This window comes from Macaca mulatta, chromosome 11, assembly GCF_049350105.2.
Source record: "Macaca mulatta isolate MMU2019108-1 chromosome 11, T2T-MMU8v2.0, whole genome shotgun sequence".
Lineage (NCBI taxonomy): Eukaryota > Metazoa > Chordata > Mammalia > Primates > Cercopithecidae > Macaca > Macaca mulatta.
The window spans coordinates 7,154,389-7,168,435 of NC_133416.1; the positions used below are offsets into that span (position 1 = coordinate 7,154,389).

The 14,047-nt window shown below is 50.9% G+C and overlaps 1 protein-coding gene and 1 long non-coding RNA gene across 11 annotated transcripts in view; one reads left to right on the forward strand and one right to left on the reverse strand.

The window, feature by feature from the left end:
- The window catches only part of CD9 (CD9 molecule), a 38,586-nt gene extending 24,553 nt beyond the window's left edge, over positions 1-14,033 (forward strand). The window contains exons 2-9 of one of the 10 annotated variants that reach the window (XM_077952856.1): positions 13-117; positions 1,174-1,282; positions 7,109-7,206; positions 7,903-7,977; positions 10,072-10,170; positions 10,321-10,410; positions 11,358-11,441; positions 13,538-14,033. In XM_077952856.1, coding sequence (XP_077808982.1) covers positions 7,141-7,206; positions 7,903-7,977; positions 10,072-10,170; positions 10,321-10,410; positions 11,358-11,441; positions 13,538-13,603 — 480 coding nt within the window. In that variant the 5' untranslated portion in view covers positions 13-117; positions 1,174-1,282; positions 7,109-7,140 and the 3' untranslated portion in view covers positions 13,604-14,033. 10 annotated transcript variants of the gene reach the window in all.
- LOC107000736 (uncharacterized) overlaps positions 1-14,047 on the reverse strand; it is a 92,742-nt gene that overhangs the window by 3,278 nt on the left and 75,417 nt on the right. The gene's annotated exons all lie outside the window — the stretch shown is intronic.

A 14,047-nucleotide genomic window follows, 5' to 3' on the forward strand; every position in this document is an offset into this window, starting at 1 on the left:
CCCGCTTTACAGATGGGAACACGGAAGCAATAGAATATGAAGCCAGACTCTGCAGCCCCTCGTGGTGGAAGCACACCTCCCTGGCAGAAGCAAATCTGCTTATGTGCCTGGGGGTAGGTGAGGTTGTGACTGCTGCAGGCGGAGGTCTGGGTGGCCCTTCCCAGTGTTTCCACCTCCGCTGTCTACCCAGCACGCCCGCACTCACTGCCATATCGTGAGGGAAAGGAGAGGAGAAAAGAAGGAAGGAAAGAGAGGCCTATCCACACCGTGGGCTATCACCAGCTCCTATAGCTGAGAACCAAGGTCCCTGATGAGCAGGCTCTGGCCTAAGAGTGCCTCTGTGGAGGAGAGTGGGCCAGCGAAACCTGAGCCCACCCACTCCTACGTCCAGCCGGCTAGCACACTGGAGGCCTGTGAGTCACTCCCCCGGCAAGCCCTGGTACGGGCGACGACGAGGGAGCTCAGCTGGCGCTGAGTGGACTTGGCAGGAGGCCTCCTGCCCAGCATCTAGTTCAGCAGTGCCAGCGAGGGGAGGCCCTGACATGTCATTTACTGAGCAGCAGGTCTCCAGGGACGTTGCAGCTGCCGTCCCTGGTGCATGTGTGTCTGTAACTGCGTAACCATCACCCAAGTCAACCGTTAGAATAGGACACCCCCAGCCACGTGGCACCTCCCTGAGCGTAATTTCCTCCTCCACCTAAACATCACCGCTCGCCTGACGACAATGCTTTTCCTTTATCATTTATAGCCACATGTAAGCATCTCGCTCTGCGTGCATCCCTAAACAGCACAGCGGTTTTTCACTACATGGAATCGTATTGTGTGTGTTCCTGTGGCTCTGGCTTCTTTGGTTTAGCATTGTGAGATGCACTCACAGTGTTGTGTGTAGCTGGAGTTATTCGTTTTCACTGCTGTATAGTGTTCTGTTGCCTGTAAAATACCCCTGCGGCCAATGGGCGGCAGGTAGGTGACTGTTTATTCCTCCCTTGCTGGTATTTTTAGTACCTGAATTAATCAAACACACCCCGTAATGGCATCTGCAGCTACCAGGCGTCTATGAGGGGCAGAGACCAAGAGTGGTCACAGAGTCCTTGCAAGTCTCACCCTTCAGCGCGCGGGGACTGCGTTTTGCCGGCAGCCAGAATTAATGCTGGCGTCCTGTGTGTCTTGCAGCTTGCCGGGATTGCTGTCCTTGCCATTGGACTATGGCTGCGATTCGACTCTCAGACCAAGAGCATCTTCGAGCAAGAAACTAATAATAATAATTCCAGCTTCTACACAGGTGAGGGACGGGGAAGGCTCGGTGAATTCAGACTCTGGCGCCAACGGAGTTCCTCCAACTTGGAGGCCCCAGTTGACCCAGGGACTTGGGCTTGGGAAGGACTTTTGCTCTGGCCACACTGGCCAGTCGTGTCCCTTTCAAGTTGTGCAGTTTTTGTGTGTGTCATTGTGCCTGTGAATTTGCATTTAACTGATGTAGTTTCTTTTCCTGATGGCCAACTTGGGCATGTTGATGGTTTTCTGATGTGATATTGCGTCTGCCAAAGTTGCACCCATTCTTTTTTTTTCTTTTTTTCTTTTTTTGAGATAGAGTCTTGCTGTGTCACCCAGGCTGGAGTGCAGTGGCATGATCTCAGCTCACTGCAGCCTCTGCATCCCAGGTTCCAGCGATTCTCCTGCCTCAGCCTCCTGGGTAGCTGGGATTACAGGTGCATGCCACCACACCTGGCTAATTTTGTATTTTTATTTGTATTTTTAGTAGAGACAGGGTTTCACCATGTTGGTCAGGCTGGTCTCGAACTTCTGACCTCGTGATCCACCCACCTTGGCCTCCCAAAGTGCTGGGATTACAGGCGTGCACCACCACTCCCGGCCAGTTGAACCCATTCTTGAGGGTTTACAAACCTCCGTTCTCATCTCTGATGCTCTATCCTAATTATGTCTTCTTATCCTGCATAATTTCCTTAATCCAATTCCTTGTCCTGGGGATCTGCAGTGCTGGAGGAAGATATAGATGGGTTTCCTCTTCACTGTTCAGATAGGGACTCTGAGACTCAGAAAAACATCAGCCTCCTGGAAAACACAGCAACAACAGGAGGGACTAGAATGGACTCTGCCCAGCCCTTTGGACCCCCTGGTACTGGGGTAAATGCTGTGGTGTTTAGTTTTATTTGTTTGTTTTTGAAACGACTTTTGCTTTGGGAGAAAGGCTTCCAGTTTAAACCTGCCTGGGATCCTCTGAACATGAACAGACTCGGCAGGGTTTTTTTTCCTACACTCAGGCAGCCTTGCTAGCACCATTCCGTCCCTCTCGTTGCTGTATCACCACGTCACAGCTCCCTTCAGAGGAGGGGGATCCTGGTGCTTGCCAAGCGCAGTTGCCTGCGTCGGCATGAATTCAGACTCTGTGGCTGTATTCTGCCTGGCTTGGAGGTAGGAAACTTTTCATTTGTGAGAAACAAAGGAAACCTCCTATTTTTAGGATGACACTGACATGTTGTCAGGCTCAAAGTGTAAGTTTGGTCACTTCCTTCCTACCCACCAAAAAAGTTATTTTTACAAAGGAGGGAGAAAACAGTTATCTCCCAGTCCCTCGGGGAGAAGCCAGGCTGGCCAGCCGTGTAGACCTTCCCTTTCCCACCTCTTGAACCGGGTAGGGAGAGTCTTTAAAAACAGCTCATTGGTTGCATAACATTTGAGCCCTGTGGATAGTTTTGCTGGGTTTACTGCCTTTTATTGTTAGCTGGAGTTTTTTGGGGTGTGTCTCTCTATTGTCGGAAAGAAAGTGAGAGAAAGCACAACGTATGTTTAAAAAGAAACTACACATACACACAGAGGTTTTAGGGAAAAGGTTTCTATAGCGCCCTGACTTGTTTTAGCAACAGAACATTTTTTGCGAGTCTGCGACAGGCTTAGAATGCAGAGCGGGAGGGAGGAGCCGGGTGCGGGAGCTGGGGAAGACTCTCCACGCTCCACACCATGTTCCACCGTGTTCCAGAAGAGAGCCCTGCGTTGGGGGAGCAGGTCTGCCGGCAGGAGCAGGCACAGTCAGGCCCGCTTTCCTAAGCAAAAGCCCTGTGGCCGGTGCCTGTGTCTCCAAAGAGAGACTCGGCCCTCCCTTGTCCTGGCTGCTTCTAACAAACCACTTTTTCTTTTCTGTTACCCAAAGCGTCTATGGCTGATTCTTTATATTTTCAGATGTGGGAGGTAAGAATCTCATGGGTAAGAGGATGGAACTGGGAGGAAGAGTCCTTCTCCTAGCAGATGAGCTTGGAGTGCCAGCCACACCCTGGCTGCTTTTCCAAGGGAGAGTCATGGGGTGACCACCCCTTGCACTGGGCCACCAGCTATCTGCAGAGCAACCCACAGGCCAGCCTGACCGTGCGGCTGACTTTTCAGGAAACCCGAACAGCCCAGGGGTGTCTTTTCCCCAGTGGGGCCACTGCTTACCAAGTAGAGAAAAAGTATATCACCAGGCAGAAAAGCAAGTGAAAATCTTCCCAACATGCAGACAGTCCGTGGTGAGTCCAGAACGGCTGACGGCCTTATATGGGCCTTCTCTCCAGTCCAGGCCTGGAGATGCAGCCCGTCAGCAAGATCCCTAATCCCAGGCTGCAAGCATGTTGGGGAACTTCGTTTTCTTGGTCCTAGGCCAGCAGCCTTTCCCAGCTCCCTGGTGTCCCTCCAGAACCATGGCTGCTGGATGAGGGCTTCTAGGAGGGCTCCAGCCAGAGGCCGCGAATGCCCCCCACTTCCTCAGCCAGCCCCCTATCCATCACGAGGTGCCTGGTGATTTTCAGGACATGCGACACTTGGCCTCAGTGAGCTGGTGTCCCCATCCTGGCTTGTGACCTGGGGCAGTTTATTTTGTTGCTCTGGGCTTCATTTTTCTCCCTCCTGAAACCAGCACGGCTTACACACCCACTCCCCTCTGAGGCAAAGAAGTACAGTGTGTGGCAAATGGAATTCCATTGTGGCACTTATTCCTGTGAACTCGGGAGGGTGGGGAACAAAGACGGAACCAGTGGGGGCAGAGGTGGGGTTTCTTTGAACACCTGATGGAGTTATTTGGATATAATAAACTTTTATTCCAGGCCAGACGCCCTACCGGATTTTGTTCTCCTTCACACAAATGGGCGTGGTGAATGCTGTTTGCAAGACAGAGCTGGTGTGGGGACTGGCGCCTGCTGTGTCCTCTCCCTGGCCTAAGCTGAGAAGCCCTGATGAACAGTGAAAAACACTGTTCCATTTCTTGTGTAAAGGACACCCTGGCTTATGCTACTGCTGCTACACCAGCCTTTTTTTTTTTTCCCCTAGGCCTGTAATGTCAGCCTGAAAAAAGCGGAATAAACAACCCTTAAGCAAATTCATACCGTAACCCTAGAGAAGGCTCTGTGATGGATAAGTTTTTCCATGAGTCAGACAGCAAGCTGACATTCACTTGTTGTATAAGGAGGAGCACTTTGTCATTTGTCATCAGCGGCCCTGGCTCACAAGCTTGGGGTGTAAGCGATGAGTAGCCTTTCCAAAGGGAAGCACTGAACAGCCCTTGTGAAAAAGCAGCCCAAGCCCTGCAGTGGTTCCGTGACTTCCATGGGGCCTGCTTCCAGATGAGCTGCCCTAGAGCTTGCTGGCTGCTGCTGAGTCCCCAAACACAGCTGCCAGGGAATCGCTTCCCTTTTCCCCTGACTAGAGAGGGCTAAAGCTAGGCACTGCAGATCTGTGGCCATCCACGCAAGATTTAAAGCCCACAAAACCCTTGATCTTAAAATCTTCCTCTGCTGAGCCCTAGCGTGAATATTTAATATTAACCACAAGCCGCATTAGGAGAATGGTCTCTCTCTTTGCGTGGGAAATACTTTTCCCTTTAGTAGCTCATTGCAGCTAATCCAACTCCCTTGGCCTCTGCCAGGACCACCAGGTTCATGCACTGGGATCTGGACTTAGAGAAAACATGTCTGCCTGCTGGTTCCCACTCTACTGTATTTCATGTGCTTGTAAATCCTTTTGATCTCTGAATACCTCCTGTTTATTCAGCCCCTGCTATGGAGCTCAAAGGAGTGACCTCATCCTTCCTTGACTTGCCCCCATGAGATGGGGAGAAACTGGGGCCTTTTCTCTGTCCCCATGTGAGAGAACCAAAGGAGGCTGCCCTCTTACCCAGTGCCCCATGCGTGGGGCTGCACGGCCTCCCCAAGCCCAGCCTGTGGCCTCACAGCGTTTGACTGCCCAGGAAGATGCGACCTGACTTGAGGACAAGCTACATTTGTCCCCGTGCCCAGTCTGGGCCAGGCATGCACAAGAACAATACCCATATTCTTGCACCGTGGGGTTTGCCAGTAACCAGTAACCCCACGTGACTTGACCTCACGACGGATGTGGGGGAGAAGGGGGAGGAACAAACGCTCTCTGTGTGCATTCTGCTCTGTGCTGCCCGTGAGCCTCAGCTGTGGGCAGACTACGTGGTTTGTTGCCTGCAAAGCCTCAGCCCTGCTCGGGTGCAGATGTGGGACAGTGAAGTCAGTGTGTCACCTGCTGAGGGGTCTCATCGAGTGTCCTGCTGTGCATCGTGGGGAAACATCACAGACTTTCTCTCGCGCGTGCGATTTCAGCCCCTACTTCAAGGATGTCTCTGGTCCCAATGACAGGACCGCAGGGAGACAGCAGCAGGTTCACATTCGCCGCGGTGGTTATGAACGACTGTTACTCATGGTATAATTAACAACAGCTAGCATTTGTTGTGCACATGTGGATTATATCACTTAATCCTCACGGCAATCCTGGAAGTGGGCATTATTGCTACTCCTGTTTTACAGACTAAAAAACTATTGCACAGAGAGGTGAAGTGGCTTCCCCAGAGTCACAGAGCTGGTGCTCTCGACACGTGACAGTAGCCTCTCCCAAGGCTAAACAGAACATGCCTGCAAGACAGGGCGGCAGAGACCGCTCTGCTGGTTTTCCCAGGGGGCCCGTGTAGGGCTGGGCTGCTGATTAAGGGAGTAGTCCCTGCAGGACAGCTGTGGCTTCCCAAGAATAGAACTGCGGGGTAGCCCCTCTGGGCATTCATGCGTTTGGTGGGCTGTGGAGCGAATGGGGCCAGTGCTGCTCCACTGTATTTCTGTCCCAGGGGTTTGCATTGTTCTGGGTTTGGGCAAAAGTTATAGAAGTCGCTGCCCTTCTCTCACCTCCTTCCCATCAGCCACTCAAATCAAGGGCTTAGGGATGGTGTCACTCATCCTCTCCTTAGCAAGGAGGAGCCTCTTCACCCTGAACCTGGAATAACTGAGTTGCGACTGTTAAGATCCCGTTAGCATGCTATAGAGATCTTTTGAAATTTCCAGCAACATACCTCTTTAATTTTACTCGTAAGGAAATTGAGGCCCAGAGAGGGAAAATGTCTTACCCCAGGTCACACAGCAATCAGCATCACTGTTAGGGCCAAAGAAGGGTCTTCTGACACCCAGATCTGTGTCCTTTGCACTAGAGTCAGGTATTGGACCTTTGCCAAGAGGTGCCTTGGGGCGTTCCTAACTGTGTGTGCCTCACCACCACCCAGCAACAGGGCAGGGAGGCCCGCCTTCTGGGAACAGGCAGAGTTGGTTCCCCCCACCCCTGGGTAGGGTAGGGGGGTGCCTAGGTGTGCACGGCCCCTTCCTGCTGGAAATCTGCTCTGACAGCATCCTCTGTAAGGCAGGGTCCCAGAAGTTAGCCAAAGTGTGGAGGGTGTATGCTAACGAGCTTGAGTGGACTCATCTTGCTGGAAAGAGCTGAGAGACTGCAGCAGCTTGCATTCCCAATGTGGGGATGCCCATGGATATTCTCTGTCCTGGATTGAGGGCTAATGGGCATCTTCCAGAAGGGCTGAGGGTAAGGTAGGCGCATAGGCTTGATGAAGTAGAGTCGTGGAAGAGAGGCTGGTGGGAAGGAGACCTAGGGGCAGAGGTGGAAGAGGAGGCTGTATTTTAAGGAAAGGGAACTTCTTCCCTGAGAGGAGGGGAATAAGGAGTCGGGGAGGCAGGAGTTAGGCAGAGGGAAACAAATTGCCGAAGATGCCTGAGCCTCTGAACTGATGTCTCCACACGTGTGTGCTTCCTCTGTCCTCCCGTAGGAGTCTATATTCTGATCGGAGCCGGCGCCCTCATGATGCTGGTGGGCTTCCTGGGCTGCTGTGGGGCTGTGCAGGAGTCCCAGTGCATGCTGGGACTGGTGAGTCTCCCCTCCGCATCCCCGCGGCCACCCTGACTCCCACCGCCAAAACCTCAGCAGGCCCAGACCCAGACCCACAGAACAGATGGAGGGGGATGGGGTCGAGAAGGTACCCAAAGGGCATGAGCTGTCCTCAGCCTGGGCCCCTCCCCAGTGTGAAGCATAGCCCCTCTTCCTTTCTGGAGCCTGTCTTATCGCTTCCCCTAGGCAACTAAAAGGACTTTGTTTCCCCCTTTTCTCGAGGACCACGTTTGCTTTTTTTCCCTGAATCCACAGGTACCTTTGCCTTCTTCTTCTTCTTCTTCTTCTTGTTTCAAATCTGTTTTGATCTTTTCCAAACTCCATGGAGTGGATTCACTCCCTTTACTTCCCCAAATCTCTGCGTCTTTTGTGAGCAATGGTAGTTTCCTGCTCACTGACTCTTAACTAACGCCTTGTAAATGCTAGTTCTGGGGGGGCTCGGCTGTGCTCAGCTCTTTCCTCATGTCCGGGCACCTTGCCTCACTGTGGCCTCTGTCCTGGGCTTGGTTAACTGCCTGTTCTGTGAACTTCTTCCCTGCCCCTTCTAGGCTATTCATTTGTGCCACCAGATGCCTGTTCCCCAGGGAGTTGTCCTTCCTTGTCCCAAAATACCCTTTGATTTTCCTGGCTGGTTGGCTGGGACTGTTCTCACCCCGTCCCCTCGCTGCCTTCCAGTTCTTTGGCTTCCTCCTGGTGATATTCGCCATTGAAATAGCTGCGGCCATCTGGGGATATTCCCACAAGGATGAGGTAGGTTTTTCCCATGAGATCTCTTGGGTTTGGGAGTTGGGGGATGGGGGACAGTGAAGCAGGGGGCAAGTCCTGGCTGGGCACTTTGTTCCGCTTTCAGCTGTTGACCAGGCCCCTTATCTCATCGCGTGCCTGTGTGCCAGCGAACATGCCCTCCTCAGGGCAGGGAATGTCAGCACGCTTACTGTCCTGTGCGAGATTGTGTCAGTCATGGTGTTGGCTTATAGTAGATGTTCAGGAACTACCCGTTGGGCCTGTGCGTGTGTGTGTGTCTGTCCGTCTCACACCTCAGCAGCCCTCTCCCCCAACTTTTAGAAAGATTACTCAGAAAATACAGGCTTTCTGTGGGCTGGACACCCTTGCCTCCTCCTCTGATCTATAAATAACACGTTCAAGTGCTGCCCCCATGAGCCAAGTGCTGCCCCCAAGCCTGTGCAAGGTCCACAGATGTTTGAACTATGGGCCCCACTTCCGGACACTTGGCCATCTAGTATGGGAAAAAGACATGAAATCGACAAGGGTCATAGAGGTGATTTATATCCAAAGTACTATGGGATTTGAAAAGGTGGGGTGGGGAAGGGAATCTCTTTTGACTTCATAGACAAGGGAGCCGTGAAACCTTGAATGAGAGATGTGTTCAGGAGGAAAGTTAGTGGAGGCAGGGGACTTCCAGTCAAAGAGGTTGAGCATGGCTGGGCTTGGGCTTACGTGGGGAGCCCTGCAGACTTTTGGACCAGGATGGGCCATATCAGAGTAGTGTTTTTGGAAGGGCTACCTTGTCATGTTCAGCAGGAAGGGGGAAGGAAGAGAGATGCAGGAGGCAGGAACCCTATTGTTTTGTTTTGTTCTTGAGACTAGTCAAGTACGGTAGTGGGAAGCAGGGAAAAATAGAACAAGGACTTCCATCTGTAACTGACGTGAGCAATCCATTGAGATAACTCACTACTTTTAGACCAGCCAAGGGTCTAATATTTTTATTAATATTTTTAAATATTTTTTAATATTTTTATTAAAAAATATTTTTATTAAAAAAGTATTTAATACTTTTTAATATTTTTATTAAAAAATAAAAGTAGGCCAGGCGCGGTGGCTCAAGCCTGTAATCCCAGCACTTTGGGAGGCCGAGACGGGCGGATCACGAAGTCAGGAGATCGAGACCATCCTGGCGAACACGGTGAAACCCCGTCTCTACTAAAAAAATACAAAAAACTAGCCGGGTGAGGTGGCGGGCACCTGTAGTCCCAGCTACTCAGGAGGCTGAGGCAGGAGAATGGCGTAGACCCAGGAGGTGGAGCTTGCAGTGAGCTGAGATCCGGCTACTGCACTCCAGCCTGGGCAACAGAGCGAGACTCCGTCTCAAAAAAAAAAAAAGTATCCAAGCAATAACAGCTACAGCCATAGAAATAGGAATGGATCATTGTGAAAAATGTCAGAAAGATGCTGAAGGAAAAATGCTGGCTGTTGGTCTGTTAACTGGATGTGGGTGAGCATCAAAGGGACAGATACGCATCAAATTGGGATGTACCAGATGCAGGCACATAATAATATATCCCCTATATTATAATACAATAGCTGACACGTCCTCCAGATTTACTCTGTACTGGACATAGTGGCAAAGGGCTTAACGTGCAATATCTCATTTAAATTCTCACAATAACTTATGAGCTATAGAGACAAATGTGGAAACTCCGTACAGAGAGGTTTAGTAATTTGCCAAAACTCATACCTAAGTGAAGAGAAAAAGAAGATGGAAGCCTGAGGAAATAGTCAAGTCAGGAGTAGTAGTTTTTAAAATATTATTATCCTTTAGAGCATAGAGATTCAATTGAGGAGCAAAGCAGAGCTGAAGAACTGACCAAAGTATAAGACACAGGGAGAAACAGCCAGAGCGGGTTTCTGGAGGACGTGGGAGGAGATGGGAAGTGCCCAAAGGCCCCGAGAGAAGGCAGTGCTAGCAGCTGCCATCTGCCCAGTGATGTCCAAGCACGTGGCTGAGAGCTTAAAGAGAGAGAACAAGATGGAACACGTAACATTTGTTCGTGGAGAAAGGTGTGAAAATGCCGCCTCTGCCCCTCTCTTGTCTGCCCATCGTAGGTGATTAAGGAAGTTCAGGAGTTTTACAAGGACACCTACAACAAGCTGAAAACCAAGGATGAGCCCCAGCGGGAAACGCTGAAAGCCATCCACTATGCGGTATGTGGCCTTGGCAGAGACACCCTCCTGCGCTCACTCCGGACCGTGTCTGCACACAGCGGTGCTGACTGTACCAGACCAGTGCAAACATTCTAATCATCTTTTTTAAAATGTGTTTCTCTCATCCCCATCCCTGCCTTCTCGCTGTAGTTGGACTGCTGTGGTTTGGCTGGGGGCGTGGAACAGTTTATCTCAGACATCTGCCCCAAGAAGGATGTCCTCGAAACCTTGACCATAAAGGTAAACTCAGAGCAAGATCCTGGTGCCCCTGCACCATTACTGTGGGCAAACCCTGCGAGCATAAAAGTGACAGCAGCCAAGTGCTGCCTCAGAAAGACCCGGTCTGCCTGTGAAAGGGTCCCAGGGCACCCATCTCTTTCTCCCCTACTTTGGGCCCTCTGTTTACTGAAGGGCAATAAAACAAAAGGCCGGGCGCGGTGGCTCAAGCCTGTAATCCCAGCACTTTGGGAGGCCGAGACGGGTGGATCACGAGGTCAGGAGATCGAGACCATCCTGGCTAACATGGTGAAACCCCGTCTCTACTAAGAAATACAAAAACTAGCCGGGCGAGGTGGCGGGCGCCTGTAGTCCCAGCTACTCGGGAGGCTGAGGCCGGAGAATGGCGTGAACCCGGGAGGCGGAGCTTGCAGTGAGCTGAGATCCGGCCACTGCACTCCAGCCTGGGCTACAGAGCGAGACTCCGTCTCAAAAAAAAAAAATAAAAAATAAAAAATAAAATAAAACAAAGGCCAGACCAGGGGAACGACAAGTGCTCTGGCACCGCCCACTGCTGCCAGCCTGGAAGCTGTCGAGGGCAGGCGTGCTTCTGAGTCTTGGACTCCCGCTCTGACTTTGTCAGTGCCTCCTGTCTGTAAGCTGGAGTTAATGTCCAGCTCCAGAGTAGTAAAAAGTGACCTTACAACCGTATCAGAAATAGGCCCCCAAGCAGGGCCTGTCCCTCCTCCTTCCCTGATGTCCTGCCCAAATGTTTAGCATCCATTAGCATAGCCATCCCTTTGCTCCCCTTTCCATCCACCAGCCAGAACTTCTCTTATCCCTGAACACCCCTGTCCCCAGCCCACCCTCTGCCCACCAGTTCTCCCGGGTGAGACGGGTGCCATGGGAGGAAGGAGGTGCCCCGGGAGCAAGGATTGTGTGTCACCCAGGTCTTGGTTTGTCTCCCCAAGTCCTGTCCTGATGCCATCAAAGAGGTCTTCGACAATAAATTCCACATCATCGGCGCAGTGGGCATCGGCATTGCCGTGGTCATGGTGAGTGGCGGGATGTCGTCCCAGGAGGGGGACTGAGGAATTCACACTGATTCAGCCCATGCTCTGCCCAGATACTGCCGCAGTCTGTGCATTTGTCAGCTCACTTTGTCCTCGTGCCCTTAGTATTTCCATTTTACCACTAGGGAATGGAGAGACAGAGAGGCCGCCGTTCTGATCAAAGCCTCTCACCTCCTGAGTGGAGTATCTGAGGTTTCCCCTGGGTTTCTTCAGAGTCGACTCTCTTAGCCATTAAGGTTCAGGGCACATGGGCAGCAGTGCTGGCGCTGCTAGTCCTCAGAGCATGTCTCCTCACACACCTGCTGTTCTTCTCCCTAAGAAAGGAGTTCACTAGAGGCTACCGGCATGGGAATTATTTCCTGAAGAGCCTCTGAAAATGGGCAGCCAGAAGGAGGTCTCCTGCTAATCAGCCCCTAGAAACCAACAACGGCCAACCAGGTTCCTTGGGGTCATGTCCTCTCTCCCCGTGAGGGAAAGCCCCAGACGGAACATGGTCCTCGCTGGGATGGCCTTGGCTCCCTGAGTCTTCCCCCACCCCCGCCCGCTTCTGCCCCCTTGCCAGACTGCCCCCAAAGAGAGAATCGCCTCCTTTCTCCGGCATCTAAGAAAGGCATGAAGTACCTTTCAGCAAAAGATACAATAATACTTTCTTTCTTTTCTTTCTTTTCTTTTTTTCTTTTTTTGAGACGAAGTTTCACTCTTGTCACCCCGGCTGGAATGCAATGGTGCGATCTCGACTCACTGCAACCTCCACCTCCCAGGTTCAAGCAATTCTCCAGCCCCAGCCTCAGCCTCCTGAGTACCTGGGACTACAGACCTGTGCGACCACACCCAGCTAATTATTTTTAGTAAAGATGGGGTTTCACCATGTTGGTCAGGCTGGTCTTGACCTCCTGATTTCAGGTAATCTGCCCACCTTGGCCTCCCAAAGTGCTGGGATTACAGGCGTGAGCCACTGTACCCAGCCAAGATATCACAATACCTTTTAAAATAGAATATTAGGCCGGACGCGGTGGCTCATGCCTGTAATCCCAGCACTTTGGGAGGCCCAGGCGGGCAGATCACAAGGTCAGGAGATTGAGACCATCCTGGCTAACATGGTGAAACCCTGTCTCTACTAAAAATACAAAAAATTAGCTGGGCGTGATGGCAGGCGCCTGTAGTCCCAGCTACTCGGTAGGCTGAGGCAGGAGAATGGCGTAAACCCGGGAGGGCGAGCTTGCAGTGAGCCGAGATCGCGCCACTGCACTCCAGCCTGGGGGACAAAGCGAGACTCCGTCTCAAAAATAAAAAATAAAAATAAGGCCGGGCGCAGTGGCTCACGCCTGTAATCCCAGCACTTTGGGAGGCCGAGACGGGCGGATCACGAGGTCAGGAGATCGAGACCATCCTGGATAACACGGTGAAACCCCGTCTCTACTAAAAATACAAAAATTAGCCGGGCGCGGTGGTGGGCGCCTGTAGTCCCAGCTACTCGGGAGGCTGAGGCAGGAGAATGGCGTGAACCCGGGAGGCGGAGCTTGCAGTGAGTGGAGATTGCACCACTGCACTCCAGCCTGGGTGACAGAGCGAGACTCCATCTCAAAAAAATAAACAAATAAAATAATAATAATAATAATAATAATAATAAAATATTAACACTTTGGGAGGCCGAGGCAGGCAGATCGCATCACTGCATTCTAGCCTAAGCAACAGAACAAGACTCCGTCTCAAAAAAAAAAAAAGGAATATTAAATACACACAAAGACAAGCGCAAAAGTACTAACCTGTATGAACTGTAGGAAAACCTGGAATTTGAGCATTTAATTTGGCTCTGAGCTTCCTTGTCCCACCCTGAAAGTTCCCAAGGAAGCTGCTTGTGCACCTGACTGCCAACCCCCCAGATTCCTCACGTCCCGCGTCCTTCTCGTTATCTGGCCTGCATCTCTCCTGCTTCGGTACCTTCTGACTCGTTTGGCCTCCTGGATGCCATTCTCCTTGTCATTTGTCTTGGACTGGGTGACCCGTGTCTCTACCTTTCCCTCAGCCTGCCTTCACATCAAACCACCCTGATCCTCATGTTTCTTCCTATCTCCCAGATATTTGGCATGATCTTCAGTATGATCCTGTGCTGTGCTATCCGCAGGAACCGCGAGATGGTCTAGAGTCAGCTTACATCCCTGAGCAGGAAAGTTTACCCATGAAGATTGTTGGGATTTGTTTGTTGGTTGTTTGGTTTTTGTTTTTGATTTTGTTTTTTTTTTGCCACTAATTTTAGTATTCATTCTGCACTTCTAGATAAAAGCTAAAGTTATTTTATGTTTGTCTTTTAATGCTTCATTCAATATTGACATTTGTAGTTGAGCGGGGGGTTTGGTTTGCTTTGGTTTATATTTTTTCAGTTGTTTGTTTTTGCTTGTTATATTAAGCAGAAATCCTGCAATGAAAGGTACTATATTTGCTAGACTCTAGACAAGATATTGTACATAAAGAATTTTTTTGTCTTTAAATAGATACAAATGTCTATCGACTTTAATCAAGTTGTAACTTATATTGAAGACAATTTGATACATAATAAAAAATTATGACAATGTCCTGGACTGGTTTTG